The following is a 17,500-nucleotide window of genomic DNA, read 5'->3' as shown; positions in this document are numbered from 1 at the left end:
AACAGGAAACTTTTAATTTCCACTCTGGTCATGATCTCAGGGTTGTGGGATTGAGCCCTGGGTTGGACCCCAGGCTCAGCAGGGTCTTGCAAGTCTCTCTCTTCCTCTCCCTCAGCACCTCCCTACCCCCTCACATGCTCTCTCTCTCTCAAATAAATAAATCTTTTAAAAAAGACCTTTTTTATCACTGTTATAAGTGGACTGTTTCCCCTATTTCCAATTCTGGGTACTTACTGTTAAGTAGAGAAAAGTCAATAGCTTTCTAAACTTTTGTATTTAATTCTTATATTTTATCTTTAGGCACATTACCAAATTCTCTTATTAATGCTGGTAGATTTTATTGGAATGCCTTGATTCTTTGTAGATATACAATAGTAATTGGCAAAAAAAGGAGGTCATTTTAACTATAATTTTCAATGTATTTCAGTTATTTAATTTTCTTATTGTTTTCAAACAGTCTTTCAAATAATATTAAATAACAGTAATACGATTCTGGTCTAATTACTGATTTTAAGTGAAATGGTTTTATTATTTTATTTATTATGTTTAGATTTGGTTTGCTTGTAGTTATTTAAGTAGCTTCTAGCCATTCCTATTTTACTTAATATTATTTTTCTCCATCTGAAGATATGATCACATGGTTTCTTTCCTTTAATATATTGATATAATAAATTATATTGATAAGTGCCCCGGTACTTAATTCCATTTGCATCACTTGAATAAACTCTATTTGGTCTTAGTATGTTTTTGTATACACTGCTGGATTCTTTTGACAATGTTTTACTTAAAATTTTTATATCTCTATTCCTAAATGAGGTTGGATATGTTTTTCTATGTTTCTACTATTTTTTATCAGATTTTGATATGAAATTTATACTTATTCCATAAAATTAATTGGGGAGCTGTCTAGCTTTTTTTTTTTATGGCCTGGAACAGTTGAAGTAACATGATAATTATCTAGTCTATAAAGGTTAGAAAAATCTCAGCTGTGAACCCATCTGCTCCTAGTGCCCTTTTCAGTAAAGTTCTAGAATCACCTTCACCAGCTTCCAGCTTGTCTACAATTGTTGGTCTACTCAGGTTTTCCACTTCTTCTTAAATAGGTTTGAGTAATTTATATTTTGCCAAAACAACCATTTTCCCTTGGGAAATAACTTGCATGTAATATTCTTTTAATCTTTCCTACATCTGTGATTGTTCTTTTCCTTTTATTTATATTCCTACTGCTAGGTGTTAGTCTGTTTTATTTTACACTATTTTTCAAAGACCACCTCTCAAATATACTTATCCTTTCTAATATTTGTATTCCTCTGTCTTCTGTTTTTTGGAGATTAGCTTTTTTTTTTTAAAAGACTATTTACTTATTAGAGAGAGAGAGAGAGAGAGAGAGAGCTTGAGCACGGGGAGGGGCAGAGGGAGAGAGAAAAGAAAAAAATCTCAAGCAGACTCCATACTGAGTGTGGAGCCCATTGGGCGACTCAGTTTCACTACCCTGAGATCATGACCTCAGTCAAAACCAGGAGCCCTATGTGTCCTTAAGCCACCCAGGCATCCCAAGATAAGCTTTTAGCTTTATTTATCTCTCCCTCTATTTATCCTTTTCCATCCTTCTTGTGATTTATTAATTGTTCTTCTGGTTTCTTAAGATGAATACCAAGTTTCTGAATTTTTATTTTTATCCTTTACTAATAAAATCATTTAAGGCTACACTTTTTCCAAAGAGTTCCATAGATTTTGATAAGTGTTCTTTTAGTTGCTTTCTAGATTGTTTGAAATTTCTTTTATTCCCCCTTTAACACAAAGATTATCTATGAAACTTTGTTTTTAAATTTCAAAGCAATTAAGCTTTTTGGTACTCTTTAATTCTTTATTTCTATTTTTATTAGATTCTTTGTCATATAAAATCTCTGCTATTTAAACTTTATTAAGCTTTACTCAGTGGCTAATTATAAAGTCAAGTTACATAAATGTTCCATAGACATAAAGAAAAACAGTCTCTTATTTAATGGGGATATGTATGTATGCGTACATATGTGAATATACATGTGTATGTATGTATATATGTATTCACATATGAATTCTATGTGTGTGTATGTATACACACTTATTTTTTTGTACTAACCAATTCCTCTGTGGCCTTATTTATTGTTTATTTATATATCATATTGTTTATCTATTAAATCTGTCCATTCTGAGATAGGTGTATTGAAATCTCCCATAGTAATTGTATTTTTATAGCATTCTCTTGCAGAAGTTTTATTTCACATATGTACAGATGATCTTTATGTGTGGATAAATTCAGGTTTGCATATCTTTTTTACAAATTGTACAACTTATAAATACATGGCTCCTCTGTTTACTCTGATAAGTACTTTAACCTTAAATTCCATCCTGTTTGTTATTACTACCACCAAACCTGCCTTCATTAAATTTGTATTTTACTGACTTCATCCCTTTATGTTTAATCTTTATTTTCTCTAACTATGCTTCTTATAATTTGCATTAACGAGTTTTGTTAAGCCAGTAAGACAGTTTTTGTATTTTAGTGGGAGAATTCAGTCTATTTACATTTATGCAATGACTGTTCTATACATTTTGTTTCTTCCATCATATTTTATGTTTTTATTTATTTTGCATTGTTATTGCCTTTTGTTCATTTTCCTTATGTTAGCTCACATGATAGAGTCGCTATACATGTCCCCTCATTAATTTGGAATTTTTTCTTTCTAATTTTCCTTAGAGTAATCAGGAATGGTTATCAGGAGCTCTGTTTTGACATGTCAAGTTTGAGATACCTGTGAAATGTTGTCTGGAGAGACAGAGGGGGCAGCTGAATCTGTGCTTAAATCCGCTTGTGCAGTTAGATTTCTACACTTTACGTTGGCATGTGGGTTATGAGACCAGGGGGAGTGGGTAGAGGCCTTGGAGACTCTTTTTAGAGCTCCAGGCGTTTCAGTTTTGCCTCCTATTTAGCAGTTCTGAGGTTATTTCTTCAGTCTGCCCCTAAAGCGTGAACCTTGAGTATGCACACAGTCTCCCAGACCATCAGGGATGAGTGTGATTTTATTTTTAAAGCCTGGCTTCCTGGGAGTCATCTCTGAGTCATAGTAGCTTAATATTTAGCTGGTATTGGCCTGAATTTGTGCTTAATCCCCTTGAGCTCATAAGGCCTCCATGTTTTGCTGTTTTGCCGATGGATCTCTGCGTGGCTTAGGAGATGCTTTCCTGTCTGCCCCATTGTTCTGCTCTGATTGTTCCTAAATGGGTGCAGCTTAGAGTGAGCCCCAGCCATCCTAACCCACCCACCCTCTTCCCCTCAAGGACTCTCCTGGCTTTTTCTTTCCCTGGTTCTATTAAGATTCTGGCTTGGTACGCCCGGTGGCCTGTTGCTATTAGGATCATGGCACTTCTAGCCCTCTCTTAACTGCTTATCAATGAGATCTCCATGGTTTTCAACATCAAGGCATTTAGGAGAACTTCTCCAGACTTTATTCAAAATAAAGCCAGCCCTCTTTGGCAGAGCACTCCTCTTTAAGGTTTGCTTCTCTCCCCTTGGGCAGAACCTTTGTGTCACTGTACCAAGGTGGGGGTGGGGACAGTGAAGACAGATTTGTGTGTCTGACGTTCAGGGTGGACATCAAGGCTTGGGATATTACTTTGGAAATCATTAATCAGTCTTATTCAAAAATAGGATTAGAGACAGTGTAGAGATAAAATATAAATAAAATTAAAATAAAAAGTTAAAAAAAAGTCCAAGAATTAAGCCATGGATCATCCCAACCTGGAAAGCTGAGCTAAGGAATTTAGAATAGAAGAGTCCTGGCTGAGGCTAGGGCCAGGAAACACTTGACTCCATCAGCCACAGGCCAGGGCCATCTGAAGCCACACTAGACAGATGGAGTTTCAGTACCTCACATGCCTTATCCTGTACCCACATTACTTACTTAGAAACATGCTTTTTTTCATCCATCAAGTTTAGCATATGCTGTTGTCTCAAGGATCCAACTGGCTCTCTGTGTAGGAAACGAGCAGAATCCTTTACCATTCTGTGTTTGCTACCTTGAAGACAATCAAAGGCTGGCTGCTCTGATGTTGATATTTGGTGTAGAAAGTGGTAACTAGGGTATGGTTTAAAAAACAAATAAAACCTGGAACAGAAAGCTTGGCTTCAGGTTCAGCACTGCCAGGAACTGAATATGTAACCTTGGGCTTTATTTCACTTCCTCAGGTGTTAATTTCCTGGTCTTTAAAGTGAAAGCATTTGATTATATCTACCTTGCAATGCTAGTGTGTTCTGAGACTTAAGTGATATAATGTGAGTATAGTTGCAAAAGTACATGCTCAATAAATGTCAGCTTCTTTCCTTTACTAATCATAGAGACCAAGAAAAAGCTATTAAATCCATAGAGGGGCACCTGGGTGGCTCAGTCGGTTAAGTGTCATGATCCTGGGGTCTTAGGATCGAGCCCCGCATCAGGCTCCTTGCTTAGGAGGGGAGTCTTCCCCCCCGCAACAACACTCCCGCCATGCGTGCTCTCTCCCTTGCTCAACACTCTCTCTCAAATAAATAAAATCTAAAATAAATAAATAAATAAATAAATTCACAGAATAATACCTAAATTTCCATTTTAGTTATTTCTTTTCTATCAATCTATCCGCCTACCTATAGTTATGTTGCTACAAGGGTACCTGGATTTATTTTAATCAGATATAGTAAGACACATAGACACAGAGATAACTCACAAAGGAAGAGATTTGTACTCATATTTCCCTAGAAACAGAAGACATGCTTCCTGCCACACCAGGCAACATGGGGAAGTACTGGGGTCAGTCAGCAGGCAGAGGGAGTGAGGGGAAGCATGCGCTAGAGACTTTACTGTGATTTTCATAGAGAAGAATGTACAAGACAGGGTAAACATATTTAGGATTGACTAATTTGAGTAATTTCAGTGAGCTCCAGAGAATAGGGGCTAACCCTGGTTGTCTGATACCTATTCCTGGGGTTATCAAGGTAAGGGGAGTCATGGCCTAGAGTACAACGGAGGTCACTGGAGGTATGGGCACTGGACTGGTTGATTTGCTTATGAAGAGCATGATCCAGGTTTCTTTACTGTCTCTAAGAATTAGCCAGATCAACTTCTCGGCCTTTTGGCTAAGACCAAATGTAGTATCAAGAATTAGCCAGCCCTGACAGGGACAGTCGCTCTGCAGTCAGCAAGGCCCCAAGATGTCAAAGCATAAAAAATATAGAAAATAAAAAGTCATGATTAATACATTCATTCTGTTTTGTTTATGTGTATGCATATGTATTAGACCAAGAAAAATAGACCTCACAGTGGCTCAAGCAAAACCAGGGAGCTGGAAATGAACCATGGACAATCCATAACCACTAAATTTATTCTCTAGGTAATTAAAAACTATCCATTCTCTGGCCATCAAAGCCAGTTAAAAAAAAATTCATATTTGGATTCAGGCATAGAATTAGAATCCCAGAGATAGAAGAAACCTTAATAATTAATGTATTTCTCACCCTTTCCTGTGTCTCTTTGTTTAAATCTCCTCTTTATTCCTGCTGAGTGGTATCTTATTCCTTCTTCAGGTTTTTTGATTATAAGAAAGGTCTTCTCTGTATGGAACCAAAATATGCTTCATTTTGGCCTCGGCCTATTAATTCCTGAAAGTCTGATGTCTTGTGATACAAATACAAAAAAATGTTTAGCCTGGCTCCCAAAACAGCTGCCAGATCAGATAAAATGTGCATGGTGGGCTTTCAGAACTGATGAAGAGCCACTTGTGTTTGTCACACATATTGTACATCTAAAGATGTCACTTATGAGAATCTGTTTTCTGTCTTGCTTTCTCTGAGTGGGAATGCCTCCACTGCGGGGTACCACAGTGTTGCCAATGGCCACCGCTACACTGAATGTCCTTCTTCTGCACTCAAGATTTTCCACAGAATAAGTGGGACCTTGGGTAGGACATCTATATTACAAATTGGGCTCCATTATACATTGGACTGCTTTAGGGTGAGTGGTATTGTATCTAGTTTAAGGCTGAAACCCTAGGACCTAGCTCAGTGCTGGAAAAATCACCTGCATTCATTAAATCTTCATTGAGGGAATGAAAGAATACATGGAAATGAGTAGAAATTGCAATTTGTTATGTGAAAAGAGAATCCAGGTATGTAACTAGTAACTGTCAGATGGGCAACATCCCAGATTCGCCACCCAGCAGGGACTGTGACGTAGAGTTAAAGCTGTTTGGTCTAAATTGACTGCAGAAAGTACTATTTTGAAATAGCCAATTGAATTTAAATTTTTAAAAATAAATATTTATATCATCGTATTTATATGAAATATATTAATATTATATATTTTCAAGTTGTAAATAAATAAATAAATAAATAAATAAATAAATAAATAAATAAACTGTGTAAGGAAAGTCAGAAGCCTGTGGGACATATTGGAATCCACTCCAGGTTGAGAAGAAACTTATTTCTATTACTTTACCTATTTTCCTAACACTTTAATGCAAACTCCTTAAATATGTTTTGTTGGATATTAATGTATGTATTTCTGAGAAGAAAAAGGGAATTTTAAAAGTTTGGGAAATATAAGAAAAGTTAATATTTCTTTGCTGCAAAAGTCAAGAGACTTTAATCCTGCATGATAGCTTTCTAAAAAAAAGGGTAGAGTACGCAGGACTTTCAAAACTCATTTGACTGTAGAATGCTTTATTTCCAGGAGCTGTTTATAGAGTTAGTATATTATAGTGTATGCTTCAGGAATGCTGCTTGAAAGTATTAGTCATCCCATTCAAGAAACAGTGATGTCTGATTATGTGCCCCTCTCTTAGCTGACCATTCATGTCTGGCTTGGTTCAAGGACTTCTTTGACTGATGCTGGTGTAGGGGAGGCACCTGGGCTAGCCCATTTCTTGGTGTGGCCTAGTTCCATGGTGTTGCCCTTTCAGAGGATTTGTTTTTTAGAATTTTGTTTTAGATGTTGTGGGGGATTAGTTCTCATTGATAAAACCACAGAAAAAGACTGGGTGTGCCTGGAGGGCTCAGTCAGTTAAGTGTGTGACGCTTGATTTCAGCTCAGGTCATGATCTCAGGGTGGTGAGATTGAACCCTGTATCAGGCTCTGCCTGAGTATGGAACCTGTTTATGATTCTCTCGCTCCCTCTGCCTCTGCCCCTCCTCCCCCACCTGCACCCTTGTGCATGGACGCTCTCTCCCTCTTCCTCTCAAACAAAAATAACCCCTCAGCTTGTGTGTGTGTGCGCGCGCGCACACACACACACACACACACACACACACACATCTGTTAAAATAACATCCAGGGGGTGCCTGGATGGCTCAGTGGTTGAATGACTGCCTTTGGCTCAGGTCATGATCTTGGGATCCTGGGATCAAGTCCCTCATCAGGCTACCCAAGGTGAGTCTGCTTCTCCTTCTCCCTCTCTCTCTATGTCTCTCATGAATAAATAAAAATCTTTAAAACAAGCAGACAAACAGCTGAATGCATATGTGTGTTTGTGTGTGTGTTAAACTTTGATGCTAAAACACTGGGCTCTGGAACCTCTAAGCTGTGTAGTTACATAGGAAGTCATGGAATAAGAAGTGTGATGTGGTGAGATGAAGCACTGTACCAGGAGTCAGAGAATCTAGCTGGATCCACATCTCCGCTGCTAGCTTGTAGCTTCATGAATTTAAGAATAGCATTTTAATATCCATGGGCCTCAGTTTCCTCTGCTAAATGTTGAATCACCAAAGTAGAAGAAGAATGACATCATATGACACACTAGCCACGCCTACCTCCTCCTACAAGCAGGGCAGATATTGCTAAGTGACCAGTCTTCTCACTAAACACAGAGATAGCCTCGGGTACCTTTGTAATACCACATTCCCACCAATTACTCTGAACTGAGAGCAGGATGAAAGCAGCTGCCCATTTTCATGCTTGATGAACTAAGAATCAAAGATCTGAGATTGTATTATTGTATATTATCAGTAACATATGCTTCATGAGAAAAGCAAAGTGTCAAGGACAGGTAATCACCCCTGGATTAATGAGGGAGTGCTTGGGCATAAGGCCAATGTGCCCCTCCCTACCCAGTGGCATGTGGAGAAGGGCCTCTTGGATCATGTGACTGGTTCATAACTTGGACATTTGGGAACTGACTTACAAGCAGTATGGATGTTGGTAATTCTAAAGGAGTTGTGAAGGAGGGAATTGGAAGCCAGGGGGCTGACCCCAAGCTATGGACAACCTCCTATCGCCTCTTCCCTGCATGTGGACACCTCTTATGAGGAGGGTGGAGGCAGGCCTCGGTGTACTCACCTTCACAGTGTGCTGGCTGGTGGGCATATTGGACTTGGGATGCGTAACCAGCACCCTGCAGATGAGTTTCTTTTCACTATTTCAAACATCAATTAATAAGAAAACTAAGGATCGCCAGTCTTGGACGACCTTTCCAGAGGACTCCACAGCTGTGACAGAGAGATGAGATGGTAGAAACATCCTGTTAATAACCAACATCTGAGTGAAGTGCAAATTGCTTTACACTTGTGTGGGATTAGCCTCCAAGCTCCTGTATGAGGAGGATCTGACAGTAGCTGCAACTTGGGGTGACCTGCAATCCAACACCTTCCCACTCCTGATTCTGGCAGCCTCTGCCTGCTTTTAGCAGGCAGGCGTGAATTTTGTGAGGCAGTTTCTGATTGCTTGATATTTATATGCCAGCTTACAGCTGGAGTGGGAGGGAGAAAGCAATTGATTTAGGACTGAAAAACACCATTTATGTTACAGAATCTTCTTATGTCCTCTTGGCTTAGAATATCCAGATTTCTCCTGAGCCATTCTAAAGTGGCTCTAGCTAAGTGGAGGAAATTTGAAGAGCAAAATACAGAAGTGGTGGGAAGAGAAAGTTTGAAGACTGGGAAAGGTGCACAGGACACTCAACAGTCACAATGAAAAGACTTTAGGGTCTGTCACCCAGCTGAGGGTGTTAAAGATTGTTTTCCTCTCAAAGAGCATTTGGAGTATTGAGTTTGAGAAGGACACTTCTTAAAACTGCTATGGTCAGAGGGCACCTAAATAGATTTGTTCTCTTCAAGAGAGATGCCATGTCCTAGGAAAAAGGTTTAGGGGAAATCCCAAGTGGCTCCATCACTTAATAGCTGGTGACTTTGGGCAAGTTAACCCCTTTGATTCTAAATTTCTTCATATGTAAAATAGTGGTAGTGGTAATCTGTAGTTGTTGGGGTGACTAAGTGGAATAATACATGTGAAGTGGTTAGGACAATGCCTGGTGAATATTAAGTACTCAGTGAATGTTCCTTATGACCGATTATTGAACACGGTTGGGAAATAGGATATTGTGGCTAAAAGGAAGTTACCACATGAGTCCATATGGCTTACCACTTTTCAAAGTCCTAAAATATCATAGAATTCACTCATCATGAGCCATCAGACTGGACACAATTTCATCTCCCCTTAGAATACAGAAGGCTCTTCTACGTTTTGCAGTATCTTGGACCATTTTTAACAGCATATCTGAATCAGAGTTCCAGCCAAAAAAAGAGATGTTAATAAAGGGACCACTTATAGCTGCATGGACAAAGTTAGAGGGATCAGCAAGGAATGCTGAGATGCTCTGGGGCTAGCAGTAGTAAAAATACACCACTAGGCTTATGGGTAGGCAGAAGTAGCAATGTTACCAGAATCCAGTAAGAGCTAGAGCCTCACAGGGAGGGATTCTAGTAGGAGGAGCAAGACAGTCTGCCAAAATTGCAACATGGGGCAGGGAGGGGGTAGGTAAAACACACCAGCCTCTCTTTCCTCCCACTTTATGATCTCCTACTGGTGCTGTCTAGTGGCTGAAGGAGGCAAGCTGACAGAAAAATCCAAATGAAGCAATGCATGCAGGCCAGTTTCTTATGACACAGAACAGAGCAGAAAGATCTAGAGATGCAAAGGAGAATAACCACCACATTCACTAACTCTTGTTTCACAAATTGGGAGCACACTATTAATGGAGTGCTCAGTTGAAGACATCCAAATAAATCAACCCATAATGTGGTTATTTCACTAAGTCTTCATGTCCTATAGCAAAATGAGCAATAGTCAAAATGGCAGTTTCCAAAAAAAAATGGAGATGGACCAGCACACAAAGTCTGATCCAGGGGCTGGGGTGTGACCCTCGGAGTAGATCCCACGATACTTTGTGTCTTGGTCTCTGTATGCCTTGGGGCTGAGCCATAACAGTTGGTAATACAATATTACTGTTTTTCAAACTTGAACTGTGTGCATTGGTTAAGATTTTTAAACTATTGGGTAGTCTAGCTATACCATAGAATGTGTAGCTTGTGAACAGTATAAATTTACTTCTTACAGTTCTGGAGGCTAGGAAGTCTAAGATCAAGGCATTGTCAAATTCACTGCTTAGTGAGAGCCCTCTTCCTGATTCATAGACTGCCAGCTTCTCACTGTGTCCTCACATGGTGGAAGGGGCAAGGCAGTGCTCTAGGACTTTTTTATAAGGGCACGCTAATCCTATTTATGAGACCCTCACTCTCATTGAATTAAAAATTCACTTTCTGAGGTCCACTAGCCATATTTCAAGTGCCCAATAGCCACATCTGGCTAGTAGCCGCCATACTGGACAATGCAATATAAAACATTTCCATCATAATGGACATTTCTATTATATAGCACTAGTACAGTGACAAAACTCCCAAGCTAAGTGGGCTGGGGTTTAAGGCAATGGGATGTTCAGTAGAAATCAGAAAACTAAGGCACACAAACTGGATACTCATGTTGGGGAAAGGAGCAGCTGGGGAGGACATAGAGGCATTCAGCACAGGAAGACATATTTGAGACCCTTCCCAGTATTTGAATCAGAATTGGCTCAGGGTCTGTATGGATGGAGCCAGGAGCCTAGAGGGACGCGGCGGGGGTGGGGTGGGGGGGGGGGGCGGGCGTTCAGCAAAGAAAGAGGAAGACCCAGAACCCATCATTGTGACACTAGAAACCTCTCCAAAGGTGCTTATAGGGTCATGCTTATCTTATTTACTTCTGAGGCATACTGCTAGCCAAGGTGATGTGATTTTACTGTCCATTCTAAATGACATGAGCCTGGAGCCATATCAGGTGGTAAAAGGACTGTCCAGTTCTAGGTTCCACATTTTACATTTGTCATCTGGCTTGTGTATTACTCTGAGCAACAGGATTTAGGTGGAAAGGCTTAAAATTTGAATGACTATATACCATAAAGGTGAAATACACAGACCTAGGAACTTGACTACCTAGGTTTAAATCCTACCTCATGAAAGCTTTGTGAAATTGGGATAATTATAGGGCTTCTCTACCTCCCAGTAAGAGGGGATAATAATAGTACTCACTTCAAAATGTTGTCATAAGGATGAAAAGACAGTGCCTGTAGATGATTTGAACAGATACTTCATCAGAGAAGATATACAGATGGCAAAGGAGCATATAAAAAGATGTTGAACATCATTGGTTATTGGTAAAATGGAAATTATCATCACATACTACACACCTATTAGAATTTTAAAAGTTAAACATAACTCATTTCAATCCTAGGTATTTACCCAAAAGAAGAAATATTATATACATACAGATGCTTGTATATGAATAGTGATGACAGTTTTATGTATAATAGACAAACTGGAAATAATCCAAATGGCCATCCATGGAATATTACTCAAGAATTAAAAAATGAGCTACTGATGTGCTTGGCAATGAATAAATCTCAGAATAATTATTCTGAATAAAAGAATAAAGACAAAAAAGACTATATACTGCATACTATGACATAAAATCATAGAGGATACAGAACAGAAAGTGGGTCAGTGTGGTTTCTTGGGAATGGGGTGGGAAGGGAGGAGCAGGAGGAAGGAATTACAGAGGTACGTGAAGAAACTTGGAGGGGGCAATGGCTATGTTCATTATCTTGATTGTGGTCATGGTTTCACAAGTATGTACATATGTCAGAACTTATTGAATTGCATAATTTAAATAAATATGATTTATTATATGTCAATTATACCTGAATAATGCATTTTTAAGTGTCTATGGCACAGCTGACCTTTTATAAGTATTAACTATTATACACTTTAGTATTATACTCAAAAGTGTTTCAGATGAAATTTTTAAAGGGGCCTCTCATCAAAAGCAGTACTCAATAATTGATTCTATCACCATCATACCATACTTAGCAGCATGTTTCATTTCTTTCAAGGCATCCTCACAAATAAACTTGAATTAAGAAAAATAGTCCAATCGTTGAGGTCAGAAGGCATGAGTTCAAGCACTCATTCTATCATCCAGTACCTTGTGCTGACATTTGTCCTTGATTTTTCTCATATACAAAATACTCAAAGTTATATCACATAATTGCTATAAGAATCAAATAAAAAACTGGACATAAGCATGTTCTGCAAATTATAAAGCATCATGAATATATCAATTACTATAACTAGGGAGGAAAGGAGATAAGCGGACTTTTGGAAGAGAGGGTAACAGAAGACCACCAAGATTAAACTTGACAAAAAAACCTTACAGAAGAACAAGACCCTACATCTCCAAAATTCCAGTACTTTGATATTGCCACATCAGAATCTACTAGAACATCCTTAAAATGCAGATTTCTGGGCCCTACCCTATACATGCTTAGTCAGAATCACTGGTGGTAGAGAACAGGAATCTGAGCTTTTAAAAAAAGCTGCCCAATGGATTGATGCACCTGGTAGCACCAGTCAGTAGATGATCTTTTGGAAACAATCACCTTGACCTTGATGCCTCTCAGTGCGAAACATGAGCTATCCTCAGCTCTATTGCTCAGATTAAACCTGGCTTCAGTCTCCGGAAAAGATAATGCACCTCCCATAATGGCTGGGAATGCAGTAAGTTTTAAAACATTTTCTAAATAGGCATTTGGTATTGCAAGCACTTTCTCTACCATCATTCTTTTTCTGAGCTCCTTTATGCTCTTAGGATTCTTACTGGCCCCGAGACTATCTGTGGAAATTATCTATTTTAGTAATGCAAATGTGTATTTTAAAATTTCTATCCAACCAGTCATTTCCCTCAAAAAACCAAGTCATTCCATGTTGCATGTTGGCAGCTTGCCTTGGAAAGATTGTCTGAGGTGTGTGGCTTGATGCCAACATAAACTTTACATCTATGTGATCATCTGAGAATCAAGAAGTGAAAAGAAAAGCAGCAGGATTGGGGCACATCAGCCCCTTGTGCCATCTGTGTGGCTAAAGCAGGGGAACAAAGACTAGAATTGGATGGAATTTCCATCTCCTATTTCTTATCTCAACCCACCTAGGGCTATTCTTTCACCCATAAGGAGAGAAGATTCCTTTTGTGTGTCTTAAAGATGTCAAATTGATCTGTTAGTTAGTTCTTCGGGGTTATTTCAAAATCCTCTATCAAAAGGCACCACATGAATATTATTAAATCTCTTATATGGCTCATTATTCTGTGAATTTGGGCCAGATATTGCAAAAATACTTCTAAGGTCAGGCAAGGAAACTCACTGAGGCAGAAGAGCTTGGTGAGTGACTGCCCCATCTGAATGGCAGTCCCCAATTGTTGGAAGGTATGAATGTGGCTCCACGTTACCAGATATTCTGATTTTTTTTCCCCAAAGGTGGGAGGGGCAATAGAAATAGACCCTTTTATGGGACTATTTTATTTATTGTTGCCTTTTATGTTGGCAAATTAAGGGAGAAAGTACTTTTAAATGGGACCAATAAAAACCTCCAAGTCAGCTTGAACTTGCAGACTGCCAGTCTGTGACCTCTGATTTACACCATGATCTTTAACCAATTGAAAAAAAAATTATGTCAAAAAAATTATGTCAATACAGTAAATCCTTTTACCTATACAATCATCCAATGACACTTTCAGTCCTAATCTACAGAATGAATATGATATAAAAATGTAAAATTCAGGCAAACCATAAGAGACTTTTAAAAAATTATTATTTTGAGAGAGAAAGAGAGTGAGCATGGGGAAGTGAGGGGAGAGTTAGAGGAAGAGAGAGAACATCTCAAACAGACATACCAGTGAGCACAGAGCCCATCTTGGGGCTCAGTCTTATGATCCTGAGTTCATGACCTGAGCTAAAATCAAGACTCAGATGCTCAGCTAACTGAGCCACCCAGGCACCCCAAATCATAAGAGACTCTTATTTATAGAGAACAAACTGAGGGTTGCTGGAAGAGGAGAGGATAGACTAAATGGGTGATAGGCATTAAGGAGAGCACATGATGGGATGAGTATTGGGTGTTTTATGTAAGTGATAAATCACTAAATTCTATACCTGAAACCAATACTACACTACATGTTAACTAACTTGAATTTAAATTTTAAAAATGTAAAATTCAGCTCAAATAGAAGCTGAGCCTTCAGGAGAAGCCAGAATAGTCAAATAAGCATTGGTCTGAACAATAGCTTACTGTAAAATGCTAATCAACAGTAGCTTGGGATTTGGTTTTCTGTCCATTGGACAAGGACATAAGCAGAATCATGTTCTCCTTCTCCTCATAACCTGTATGGTCCACCCACCAGGAAAAGCAGGTGATGTTCCTGACAAGACAACTCTCTTTCACACAGAGTCCATAGGGAGGGCTGGGGCCGGGGACAAAACACTGAATGCAAGAATGTCAGGGGAGACTGCAGCAAGTATTGATTTTCTTCTTTGCTGGATAACACGTATCTGCATTATATGGTTAAAGGCAGCCTTCCCTTGAGTTTTTTGAGAGACTGTTTCCTTGTACTCTAATGAAAGTACAGGAAATGGTCTTCCCAGTTTGTGCTAATGAATGACACTTGGGAAGTATCCAATAGACCATGTTTCTATTTGAAAGCCAAAAGCTGGGATCCCTGGGTGGCGCAGCGGTTTGGCGCCTGCCTTTGGCCCAGGGCGCGATCCTGGAGACCCGGGATCGAATCCCACGTCGGGCTCCCGGTGCATGGAGCCTGCTTCTCCCTCTGCCTGTGTCTCTGCCTCTCTCTCTATCTCTCTGTGACTATCATAAATAAATAAAAATTTAAAAAAAAAAGTTGAGGATCCCAGGGTGGCTCAGCGGTTTAGCGCCTGCCTTTGGCCCAGGGTGTGATCCTGGAGTCCCGAGATCGAGTCCCGCATGTGGCTCCCTGCATGGAGCCTGCTTCTCCCTCTACCTGTGTTTCTGCCTCTCTCTCTCTCTCTCTCTCTCTCTCCATGTCTGTCATGAATAAATAAAATCTTAAAAAAAAAAGAAAGCCAAAAGTACATATAGGCTCCAGCTGATTTATAAACTATGAGTAATGAATATCTCCTGTTGGGAGATACTGTAAGATCTTGGGTTAGCTAAAATTTGAGTTAGCTGTCATTAAGATCTTGGGTTAGCTTCTCAGAATATAAATGGTGTTGTAAATGGCGTTTTGACATGTGACAGACATAAAGGAAAAGAACCTTAGAGGTCAGAGTACTGGCAAAAAGCAGGTGGCATACTCAGAGTTTCATCTAGAGGGTTAAACTCTTTATGGAGGGATCCTTTCTATGGGCATGCACGGGGATAGGAGGGCCAATAAAGGATGCTGAGGCTTATTAGGAATAACAACAGCAGAAAGTCATTACCACCCCTTGATCTGAAGGATCAAGAGAGGGAAAGGAGATTGTGTTACCAGAACCCAGCAAAAGCTCCTTCTGCAGAACAGAGTCTACTAGCAGACTGTGTGTGCAGAGGCATGGTGCTGCTGCCAGCCCATCTCTATCCTCCCACTGTCTGATCTCCTGCTAAGTCATCCCCTTGCCTGACTCAAACCAGAACCTAGAGGGCAAGGAGGCCCAGGAAGTCCCATCCATAGAGATCAGCCCCCAGGGGCAAGAGTAGGGTAGAGAATGACAGATATGGATCTGAGAGAGAGGGACAAGTGGAGACTTATTATCACAGAAGGCAAGGAGAGTCATAACTCATGGCATGTTAGAGCAGGAAGAGGCTTTTCACCTTCCAATCCTCGAATCCTCATTTTATTGATGAGGAAACTGAGGCTCAGGGGACTAAAATGACTGTGTAACCATTGTAAACCCAATAAAAGGCATAGTTGATACCAAAGGCAATCATCTTCATTCCTATTCTCATAGCCTTTCCATTTCATTATGCTAGGAATCTGGAGTTGCGTAATTTATGTCAGAGTAGGATTAGCTAAAATGGGGCACCTACATGGCCAGTACCTACATTACCATTACTGTGCCCATCAGACATCACTAACCTATCACAGATTTCTTTCCTTCTGAGCCCAGCTGTACTTTCAGACTCTTTTTTCATCCTAGGGCTCCAGGCAGTCACTAATGATTGATCTATCTTGTTGCCCTATTACCTAACAATACAACATGTTTTAAATCTTTAAATACAAAGCTTCAGATTATTCTATCTATATCCTTGAACCATGGCTCTTTCTCTTGAAGGTGCTTCCTTGCAGACTTCCAAATTGCTCACTCTGGTGACTCAATGGAGGGCATTTATGGTTTGGAAGGAGGGAAAGCACCATAAGATTATTTCACCTAAAGTGTAGTAATAAAAAGCCCTAATCCCCGGTGGGTTTTCTCTTCTTCTCTCCTTGCAGGTTGACAGGACAGAGGTGATTCGCACCTGCATTAACCCGGTGTACTCAAAACTGTTCACTGTGGACTTTTACTTTGAAGAGGTGCAGCGCCTGCGGTTTGAGGTTCATGACATCAGCAGCAACCACAATGGACTGAAGGAGGCGGACTTCCTGGGTGGCATGGAGTGCACACTCGGCCAGGTGGGTCCACAGAGGTCCCTTCCTATTCCTTGCCTGCTTGTGGCCTCTCTTCCTCCTCTTTTTCCTCTATCCCTGCATTCTTTCTCCTTTGGTTTTATTTTTCCTTTACATGTAGCATTTTATGAGTTCCCATACAATGTCATATCCATTATAGTTGACAGTGTACTTACACAAGGATGATGTGGCAAATATGGGAAGACCTACTTACTTTGCAAAATTAACCATTTTTTTTTCTTCTGAATTCCTTCATTCTATCAGTTATTTCACAATTATTTATTGCATACTTACTACACTCTGATTGTGGGTGCTATAGTCTTATTCTGTTACATTATAAATTTCCATCTTCCAACTCAACTATGAAAGTCCCCATACAGAGAGTATTGCTCATTGAGATGTATTCCAAGCTTCTGGTACCAAAAATAGCCCAGGAGAGGGGCTAAATAGCTATTTGGTGAATGAATAAATGCTTTTACTTAATCCTCAAAATTATGTGAAATAAACATCATTATTGTATCGATTTATCAGTGAGAAAACTAAAACTCAGAGTGGTTAAGCCTAAAGCCCCACACTAATAAGTGGCAGAACTAGAACTCAAACGAAGTTGGCTTCATCCCAAACCCTGTAATTCTGCTTCATGACACCTTTCCTTTTTCCTTCCCTTCCCTTCT

The 17,500-nt window shown here is 39.6% G+C and overlaps 1 protein-coding gene across 6 annotated transcripts in view; it reads left to right on the top strand.

Annotated features, from left to right (window-relative positions):
- Positions 1–17,500, top strand: part of CPNE4 (copine 4) — a 485,131-nt gene that overhangs the window by 316,359 nt on the left and 151,272 nt on the right. For all 6 annotated transcript variants that reach the window (XM_072726854.1, XM_072726853.1, XM_072726857.1 and 3 more), the window contains one exon: positions 16,653–16,832. In XM_072726854.1, the coding sequence (XP_072582955.1) occupies positions 16,653–16,832 (180 nt within the window). The remainder of the gene's footprint in view (positions 1–16,652; positions 16,833–17,500) is intronic.

Source organism: Vulpes vulpes, chromosome 11 (genome assembly GCF_048418805.1).
Source record: "Vulpes vulpes isolate BD-2025 chromosome 11, VulVul3, whole genome shotgun sequence".
NCBI lineage: Eukaryota > Metazoa > Chordata > Mammalia > Carnivora > Canidae > Vulpes > Vulpes vulpes.
This window is presented reverse-complemented; position numbering and strand designations above follow the sequence as displayed.